Source organism: Ursus arctos, unplaced genomic scaffold, assembly GCF_023065955.2.
Source record: "Ursus arctos isolate Adak ecotype North America unplaced genomic scaffold, UrsArc2.0 scaffold_19, whole genome shotgun sequence".
Lineage (NCBI taxonomy): Eukaryota > Metazoa > Chordata > Mammalia > Carnivora > Ursidae > Ursus > Ursus arctos.
This window is the reverse complement of record NW_026622863.1, coordinates 49,634,685-49,644,169: the sequence shown is the minus strand read 5'-3', so window position 1 is coordinate 49,644,169 and position 9,485 is coordinate 49,634,685. Positions and strand designations below refer to the sequence as shown.

Sequence of the window (9,485 nt, the reverse complement as noted above, 5' to 3'; positions counted from 1 at the left end):
TTGTTGGGAGGGAATCTGTCTGCTTACGAGCACTGTAGGTGCTCGGCAAAAGTCAGCACCACCCACATGACAGGGCTGTACCCAGACCTGCTCTCAGTCCCCTGGGCAGAAGGACGTGGGCTGTGTCCCGTCAGACACCCAGCTGCGGTCTCCACTGCCCCCCGGCGCCTGCCAGCCTGCAAGCCCCGTCTCCTCTGCCTTCTCCCCCTAAGATCTGGCCACACTAGGCTTCAGTGGAGATGAACGTTCTCGCACCTGCACCTCCACGTGCTACAGAAGGACACACAGAGAAGCTGCCCCCAGGAGGGAGACAAGTCACACATGAGCCCGAGGTGTCGGTCAGCGGTGTTTTATTGTAGGGTGGGGGCTCCGGCAACCCGCGGCAGCTATAACCTGGGGACAGAGGAGAGGGCACTGAGGGCATGAAGGGAGGAAGGGCCCCACAGCCTCACCCACTGGACACCCCCCAACTCTGGTTCGGGCCCTTCCACTTCCCTTTGGGGACCCTCCCCTGCCCTGACTCTGGGTTCAAGGGCATCTAGTGGGCTGCCCCTCTCCCGGGTCTGGCCAAAAGATCCCACCGGGAAGGAGGGAAGGACAAGGACTCCTTCTCAAGTAGCTTAGAGGGGTTTCTGTCACAGCCGGGAGCCCAGTGGGCCTGGCAGGGAAGGGGAGCGCCGCTCACTGGATCTCGCGGAACGCGCGCTTCTCCACAAGCTTCACTTTGTACTTCCGCTTGAACCTGCAGGAGGGGAGGGAGCGGTCAGTGGCCAGCAAGCCCACCAAGCACAGGCGCGGAAGTTTCCCGAAGCCCTCACTCCCCACGGCAGCCCCGGGGACCCTCACTTGGCTCTCTCCCGAGGCTCGATCATGTTTCTCTTCTGGAAGCTCTTGAAACGGTCGCGGAGAATGTTGCCTTCGGGCTGCGGGACACAGAGAGGGAGGCCTCAGCGTGGGGGGCCTCTGACCTCTCCACGGGCCTCAGCCTGGCCCTGAGCAGGTGGGGTGATGCGCATGGACCCCTGGGCTAGGTTTGCAGAATCAACGGGATGGAGGCCGTTGAAGGAGTGGAGCACACCGGGCAGGGGGCAGCAGCGGGCGCACGGCTGGCCCACGAATGAAGTAGACTTGGTTGGAGCCCCAAGGCAGGCCAACCCACAGGGCCCAGGGCTGCAACGAGGAGCCCGGGCCACTGGGAGCTATGGCAGGTTCTGAGCGGAGGAGGGCCAAGGCCCATTTTGAGCTTTAGGGAGACCTCTCTGGCACCGAAGAAGGAAAGGTGGGGCCGGGACACCAGCGGCTGCTCTGGGACCAGCCTGGGAGGAAAGGCCTTCCGCAGGTCACAGGCTCCAATCACCATACCAGCGGGCCCCTCAGCCCAGAGGACCCCATGCCCTCAGCCCCCAGGCATCAGCCCAACTGGCTCAACCTGGGGGCAGCCATGATGTCGCCCACAGCCCCTGGGGGCACGGGGAGCAAGGATGGGTATCATCACGGGGCACGGGGTCTCCCGTACAGCACAACACCCCAGGTGGGCAAATACCTTTAGCGTCCTGAGAGAGTCAGACAGCTCCGAGCTGAGCTGCACGTCAATGTCGGGGGCCTGGTACCTAGAGAACATGGGCGCGGGGTGTTAGGGGCTCGCCTTGCCCGCAGCCGACTCCAGAGGCCCCACCTAGGCAGTGGGCCTTCCAGAACATGGGGCTCTGTGGGGAAGAGATGACCTTCCAGAAGGCGGCCAGGCAGGGAACCAGGACCCCCCGCCCCCCTCCCCCGCCGGGCCTCACTTGAGCCGCCCCAGCCTGCGGGGCCTGTCCGCCTCGGCCAGCCGCCGCATCCGCCGCTGCTCCCGCCGCCGGGCCAGCTCCGCCAGCCGCCGCGCCACCTGGGCCTTGATCCCGCGCAGCCTGAAGAGCTCCTGGTGCCGGAGCCGGGCGGCCCGCACCTCGGCCTGCTGTACCCGCTGCAGCAAGGATGGTCGGAGTCAGGGGCCGGGGGGAGCGCCGTCCCCCGGGGGACCGCCCCTCCACGGGGGCCCCTCCAACGCCACCTTCCTCCACTTCTTCACAGCAGTTATCTCCTGAAACCACCTTCCTTACCCACTGGTGGTCCATAAATCCCCCCCCCCCACCCTGAAACAGAACACCAAGGCATCGAGACTCGATCTGGAACATTCCCTGCCGCATCCTGAGCCCAAGGGCTGCTAGACAAGCAGAAGCAGGCTGGAGCCCGCTGTGCTCACCATCTTCCGGGCGGTCTTCTCCCGCCGCCTCTGCTGCTCTGTTTTCTTCTCCACGGCGGCCAGGCGCACGGGCGTAGGTGAAGCCTCCGCTCCTTCGGCCTGCTCGCCTCCAGCGTCGGGCCCCTTGTCCTGGCCCTCGCCCGGCTCCCCCTCCCCGTCCGACTCCTCCAGCAGCCCCTGGCACATCTCCTGGAACGCAGACTCCTGGGGTGGGAGGCAGTGGGTCAGGGGCCGGGCGAGGCCGGGGGAGGCCGAGTGGGAGGGGCGGGGGGATGTGGGCTCACCTGGGTGGCAGGCTTCTCCGAGGCGGGCAGGGCCAGCCGCCGCTCCAGCTTCTCCGCATCCTTCTGCCGCTGCAGCTCGACCTCGTGGGCCGCCAGCAGCAGGGTCTGGGAGGGGAAGGGGTCGGGGTGAGGACCCAGGTACAGACAGGGGGCGCTGTCTACTCCCGAGCCTCCTGCCTACTCTGCCAGTCCCTGATCTCTGCACACGGTGCGGTCTCACGTGAGACCCAGCAGAGGCAAATCCCTAAAGACAGGACCAACAGCGGCAGCCACACAGGGAAGATGCGGCATGCAGGGTGACGGCCGATGGCGCCAAGTCTCTCTCTGGGGTGATGAAAACAGTCTAACACACTGGTGAGGGCCACACAACTCTGCAGACACACTAACAACCATTAAACCGTGAGCAGTCAGGCGGCGAATCCTCAGGCGCGGGCATCCTAGCTCTACTACGGTTCTGTGAACAACATAACACGGACCGACCTTTCCACGTTCTCCCCCAGCACCCGCATCGGTCCCCGGGGGAACGGACCGTGGCCTGTGGCCGCCTCTGCTTGTGACCAGCCTCCTCCTGCTCCTGTTCGGCGTCACGGGGTTCGTTTCCGTGGACGCCGTTCCTCAGGAGCAGAAGGCCGCTCGCTCTGCTCCCGGTCGGCTGAGAGGCCCTCTTACCGTGAACGAGGCTGAACGGCACTCGCGTGAGTGTCCTGTGTCTCCTCAAGGATCTCAACCTGTCTCTGGGAACCTGTGCTCCCGAGGGCAAAAGGTCTGTCCCCTCTGTTCACGACATCCGTGTTCAACAGAGGTCACCAAAACACACGGTGACTCTCACCGCCGGGTGTCCCACTGCTGACGTAGCCTAGGCCTCAGATAAATCTCACCTGCTCAGACTGCGAACATTTCTTTGAGGCCTTTTGCATCTAAGTCCCGTGGACTCCCTGGAAAGGCGGCGCGGTCTCATACACCCCCGGGCCTTTGCACAAGCTGCTTTTTGAACACGCCCGAAACACCCATTCCCCTCCTCCCACAGCAAACTCCTCCTCAGACCTCTGGTCTAAACTCTGATATCCCCTTCCTCCAGGAAGCCCTCCCTGACCCCCAAGGCTCCTCAGGGTTCCCTCCTCCCAGCCCTCTGGGTCATCGCTGTCTGGGAATGGGTCTGTCTCCCCCACTGGACCATGAGCCGCAGAAGGGCAGGCCAGGGGGCTGCCCCAGTCACTGCTGACTCCCCAGCAGCGGGCGGACACAGAGGAGGGGCCCGGTGAAGGCAAGCCAACCAAGCATCCAGGTCACAACTGAGAGGCCGCGTACCTGGTGGTCCTCAAAGGACGGGTTGTAGGAGGCTCCAGCCGGTGTCACCTCCACGGCAGGAACCTGGGAGGGCTTATTGTGCAGATGTGGCGGCCGCTGGAGGAGGACAAGGCAGCATGAAGCCTGGCAGCCCCACGACTCGAGACCTCACAAGCTCCGGTGCGAGACTCCAGGCTCGGCAGACGGCAGTGGCCTTGGCAGGGCCCACGGCCTTCAACTGGCAGGTGCCTGTGGTCCGGCGTCTACAACAATGGACACCTGCTACCCGGCTGCTGTGCTACCCACGGGAGCCACATCCCCAGGGCGAGCAAGCTCCCTGCAGGGAGGGGCCCTGCCTGCCTTTCCTGAGAAACATGCCCGTGACCCCCCTGGTGTGCAACATTGGCGAAAACACGGGGTACAGGGCACCTTATTTTAGTCCCCAATCTGTCACTCTGACACCTGCAGCAGGACCGGCAGAGCGTGTGAGGCAATCTCTGTCATTCAGAGCAGGGAACAGTGGGCAGAGGGCTGACAAAGGCTCCTAGTGTGGCCCTGGACCCTGCCGGGAGCCTGTGACAAATGCAGAAACCCAGGTCCACCTGGCCCGAATCTGAATGCAGATGGGACCTGCACCTCAGTAAGACCCCGGCGGAGGCTGGGGGCGGTGGCTGCCCATGTGCCTCCAGCAAAGGCCCTCAGTCCCCAGGAGAAGCCTGGGGGTAACCCTGCAAGCACCCTGCCCCCACCCCCGACTGCCCACCAGTCTCAGTGCTTCTGCCCAAGGGTGCCGTCCTGGGTCACCCCTTCAGCAACCCCCCACCCCGATCCTGTCTCCTCAGAGCTGCTACCTGGACCCCATCACTCTCTTCCGTAAGACCACTCAGGAAAACTCCAAAATCTGAGTTGTGCTCCCCCCCACCAGGCCAGCCTCCTCCAGACCTGCTACTCAGCCCTGCCCTCCTGTCCAGGCACAGCAGCCGCCCCCAGTGGACAGATCGGTACAGGCCTCTTCTCAGGGAAGCTTTACTTACCCCCCTGAAGCACCTCCCGCTGACCGCCACCACCCGGCTCTCTCCTCCGGAGGTACCAGCTCAAGGCCTGGCTCCTGCACGTGTGGTCTTGGCCACAGGCTGAGACCAAGGCTCGAGGCCCCCAGTGCAGCTCCCACCACCACAGCCCTCCTCCGACTGGCTGCCAAGGACGCCCTGCTGCCATGGTCTCACCTTCACCCCTTTCTTCTTGGTCTGCTCCAGAAAAAAGGTGTCCTGGCCAGCCAGGGGCCGCTCCAGAGGGTCTGTGGAGGCAGTGGGGGGTGGCTGTTGAGAGCTTGCAGGTGTGGCCTGAAGGGCTCCCTCCCATCCCTCCCCCCTCTTAAAGACATCACCGAAGCATGGACAAGGGAAGGACTGACTCTCAGACCTTGACGGGTTTTGAATGCCAGCCAAAAGAGCATATGGACAGGTCCAGAAAGCAGAAGGGAGCCAAGGCTAAGGGGCAGGGGGCGGCCCTCGGGAAAAAGGAGCCCCTTCAAGACCCTGAACTTGGCGAAGAATCATCGAGTTAACACCCACAGAGCCCCTCTCCCTTAGACGCTGCGCTCTTGTGCAGTGCACAACCTGCACAACTGTGCAGGGCAGCCTTATCCCCACCCACAAATAACAGCAGGGGCACTCACTGTCTTTGGCCCAGAGATCATAAAAAGGCCGCTCGATGGTGTCTTGGGGCCCGGGCTTGGCTTTGGTCGCGGGAGGGCTGAGGAGCCGGGCCTGTGCCCTGCGCACCTCCCGGGGCAGCTCGCCTTGCTTGGCCAGTTTCTCCCATAGCTGCTCCTTCCGTTTGAGCTTCTTGGCGTTGGGGATCTGGTGGGCGAGCACGCTGGGTGGAGGAGAAGCAGCACAGGTGGAGTGAAGCAGAGGCCTGAGAAAGGGCCCGCCTCCTCCCAGTTGGGCTCTGCACCCCCCACTACTCAGCAGCCCCTCTCCTGAGCACCCTCTACAAGGTGAACCTCCTCTGGGCTCCTCCTGCGTCTCCTACCCAGCTTCAGAGCCCAACCCCTGACCCGAGAGCCAACAATATGGCGGCCTCTGCAGCCCTAGCCCTTCGGATCTCCCAGGAACCTAAAATACATCAGTTCAAAACTGACCTCAGGTTCGCCCCCACAGCCGTTCCTCCCACATCCCCATCTCAGGAGCTGCCCTCTGTCCGCCCCATCACCATCCAACCTCCCCTCCTTCAGAGCTGTCACTAAGCCAGCCTGCCGGGCCTCCTGATGGCTACCACTCGTCATCCCTCCTCTCCATCCCCAGAGCTCCTGGCTGGGCCGAGGCCCCCCAGCTGCCTGCCTCAGCCACAACACCCAGGCCCCACCTCATTTCCTCCGATCCACCCTCCCAAAGCCCCAATCTGACCCCATCCCTCCCCTCCAAGTGCCGCTCACCTGACCCCATCCCTCCCCAGGAACTCCCTTAGGGCCGGAAGTGAGTGGCAGCTGCGGCAGAGGAGGGCATGATGCCAGAGCCCAGCAGGAAAGACGGGTCTGGGGGTGGGGGGCACTCACTCTTTGGGGGCAGGGACTTTGGATGTGTTCTCTAGGACGAGGTCAACACGGAGGGGTTTCTTGAGAAGAAGTGACCTTTTCTGGCTTTTGGTCCTCTTCTTGTTCAGCTCTGGGGTTGGGAGAAAGGAGAGCAATCAAGGGCTCTGGCCTCCTCTCGTTTCCCAAGACCAACTCCCCACCCCTTGCGTTTCAGCTCCCCGGCAGCCATCAGACCCGCATCCCGGTGCAGACGTGGAGCCTCGGGCTGGCCCCCGGCTTCCACCTGGGGAAAGAGATGACCAAGGTGTCCAAGCTCTGCCAAGCCTCCCCCCCCCACACCCATTTCCGGGGCCACCTGGAGGCAGCCTTGTGCTGGGAACAGAGAGAGCGTTAGACCCACAGCCCTGCCCACTAGGGGCTTCTGGACAAGGCAGGGAAACCAGGAATGCTAACGAGAAAGAAGTCGACCAAGTGACACTGAGGCCCAGGGAGCTGGACTCGGGACCCAAAATGTCTGATTCTCAGCACAACGGTTTTCCACCTTCTTTCACCCGATAGTGAAAAGCAAACTCCAGGACCACACACGCTAGGACAGAACCCACGTCCTTCCGTTTCCCAGGCTACATCATAGAAGACCTCATTTCTCCGGGCCTTCCAAAATGAGAACCTTAATGCCTACCTCACGGGGTTGTCTGGAAAGGTAATTACTACAACAGCATAAGGCACCGTGATCACCTGGGAAAGCCCACGGTCAGTATTATCTTTGTTTTTTTGTTTCTTTTTTTTCTTCCCTGTGTCCCCACGGCCTGAAACTGAGAGCCACGAGTCGGTCAGTCACATGCCACTGGAGCTGCTGTAGCACCGGAATGGAGCCCGTAAGCCACAGCCAGACTAACAGGCCACGAACAGTGCCTCTGTCTTTCCTTTTTAAGCCTAAAGCAGAAACTATAAACTGCCTCTCCTCTGTTCCCAGAGACTTCATACTGGCCACAGCACGCCTTCGTGACTACCCTGTTCACTAGGGCAGGTCCTGCCTTCCCCTCGCTGTTCACACGCTCGCTCCCGTGAAAGGTGACCTCTTTAATAATCATCTCTTGCTTGCTTGCTCAAAGTTTCCTGCACCTCAAAGCAGGTCCCTTTCCCTCTTTTTCTGCTCACTGAAACAGGCCGTCTCAGTTCCTTGGAACGGACCCCTGGACTGAACCCACACGTGCTCCCTAAGGGCATCCTGCTGCTAAAACAGCTTGCCATTTGCTCATTAAAGCAGACCCTTAGCTTGTCTTCTATCCCCTCGTTTAAGCGATCGTCTATTCTCGGTCTGTTTTTCTACCTACCGATGAAAAGTGTATTATTTGCTCAAGCCACCTCTAACTCACCTCTCCTGCACTGTGTTTCAGCAGCTACCCCCCCGCAACCCTGCCTTTTGGCAAATAAAAGCGAGCAGATTAAGACGAGCTTCTTACCTACTCATTAAAACAGATCCTCTCATTCTTATCCAAGCACGTCTTACTAAAACAGGTCTCATCCCTTACAACTTTTCTGCAAGTTAATGAGGCCTCCCAGTTTACGTTTAATCTACTCACAGGCAGACCCCTGCAGGCTTCTCTGTGCCAGATGGAGACTTGGAAATTGCCAGATTGAAGACTGAAAGCTCGGATACCTCAAAAAAAAAAATCTGACTTGTTAGTCTTTCATCTCCAGGCCCTCCTGTTTATAGCAAAGACCCTTCCTAGCCGATGCCTGCCATCCACTCCATGCCATCAACAAAGACTCTTTCGGAGGCTGAGCCAGCCTAGAGAAGGAGCTAACAGGGACACCGAAAGCTCTTTCGCACCTTTTTTCTTGGAGCCGGTATCCACGAAGAAGAGTTTCTCATCCGGGGCCTCTGACACCAAGCCACTAGGAGAGACGAAAGCAGAATGTCAGCCAGAGATGTTGGGAAGGGTGCAAGCTGCTGGGGAGGGAGGCTTACCTCTCAGGGCTCTAATACTATGCTCATTCAACCGCCTTCTTCCCGCCATGGGATCCCACCAAGCTAAAGCCTCTCCCTTTAAATCACAGAACTTAGTACTTAACAAATCATAATGCATAAAATACCGTAATAATTATCGCTCAGCACTACGCAAAAATGGATGCACGGCACATACTTGCGCTACAATTACTATTTACCTAAATTCTAATTTGACACTGGGGGACCTGTATCTGGTAACCCAAGTCGCCCAACCTCACCCCAGAGTCCAGCGGTGCCCGAAACAGACTCGCACAGCCCCCCGGAAGTCCCCCCAAGCACGCTCGGTCTCGCACCCCGCCACTCCTAACGTGGCCGGCCCGGAAGTCCCGCCCCACGCACCCGCTTGTGCGCTCCTGCAACCGCACGTCCTCTAGGAACTGATCAACTTCCAGCCCCAGCGGCTCCTGAGCGAGCCGCCGCCAGCCTCGTTTCTTATTTCTTGGGCCTCGCCGCCGCCGCCTCAGCGCCGGGTCCACCGAAGTGGGCCGCAGCCCCAGGAAGCCGGAATCGGCCTCGCTTTTCGAGCAGCGCGTGCTGCCCCCGCCACTGCCTCCCGGCGCCATCTTGGCAGAGGAAGTGTTCGGCCACGGGCACCCCGAAATCCCGTTTGTGGCCTGCGCGCGCAGATCTCCCGCCCCCTCCCGTGACATACTTCCGCTTACCGCCATCTTGGTAAAGTGGCTGGAGCCTCCAAGGGGCGGGGATAAAGGGTAAATATCTCCTCCCTCTTATGCAAATTTCCGTCGGCCTCAGGTCTTCGGTTCGCGGCTCTTGCCCTAGGTAGACACCTTTCCGGCGGCCCAGGAATATTTTTTAAAACGGCGTGTATTTTTAATCTTTAACTTACTGATTATTATTTTTAATCCAGTTGTCTCAAAAAAGAAAATCAGAACCGTCGGTGGCAGATTCGGCAGAAGACACGCTCTAGTCTCAGAACGTTTGGCTTCTCAGTGTTCCGATCCTAGAATCTTGGAAATCCAAGAGCTTTCCGAACGTCGAGCTGGGAGCACAGCACCTTGTATGCGAGGAGTGTTAGAAACAGTGTTGGCAATGCAGGCTCGGAATCATTAATCCTGGGCAAGCTGCTTAGCTGTGCCTCACTTTCCTCATCTGTGAAATAGG

General features: G+C 60.3%; 1 protein-coding gene and 2 non-coding genes across 4 annotated transcripts; all 3 read right to left on the bottom strand.

Moving 5' to 3' along the window:
• Window positions 1-333: 333 nt before the first annotated feature.
• On the bottom strand, window positions 334-8,952 carry NOP53 (NOP53 ribosome biogenesis factor). Of its 2 annotated transcripts, XM_026481947.4 has the most exons (13): window positions 8,703-8,951; window positions 8,187-8,251; window positions 6,374-6,482; window positions 5,492-5,691; window positions 5,040-5,110; window positions 3,835-3,930; window positions 2,527-2,631; window positions 2,243-2,446; window positions 1,788-1,963; window positions 1,544-1,610; window positions 847-923; window positions 686-742; window positions 334-393 (listed from the first exon to the last, which is right to left on the bottom strand). In XM_026481947.4, exons 1-13 carry the CDS (start codon window positions 8,924-8,926, stop codon window positions 387-389), a joined length of 1,458 nt encoding a protein of 485 aa, XP_026337732.1. In that variant the 5' UTR covers window positions 8,927-8,951; the 3' UTR covers window positions 334-386. The 2 variants fall into 2 exon arrangements, with proteins under 2 accessions (XP_026337732.1, XP_026337733.1); XM_026481948.4 differs by lacking the exon at window positions 334-393 and having other exon boundaries at window positions 682-742; window positions 8,703-8,952.
• Window positions 1,392-1,501, bottom strand: LOC113243655 (small nucleolar RNA SNORD23). Its single transcript, XR_003312193.1, has one exon. It is a non-coding gene; the product is annotated as a small nucleolar RNA SNORD23 (small nucleolar RNA).
• LOC113243654 (small nucleolar RNA SNORA54) lies at window positions 7,144-7,266 on the bottom strand. Its single transcript, XR_003312192.1, has one exon. It is a non-coding gene; the product is annotated as a small nucleolar RNA SNORA54 (small nucleolar RNA).
• Window positions 8,953-9,485: the final 533 nt, after the last annotated feature.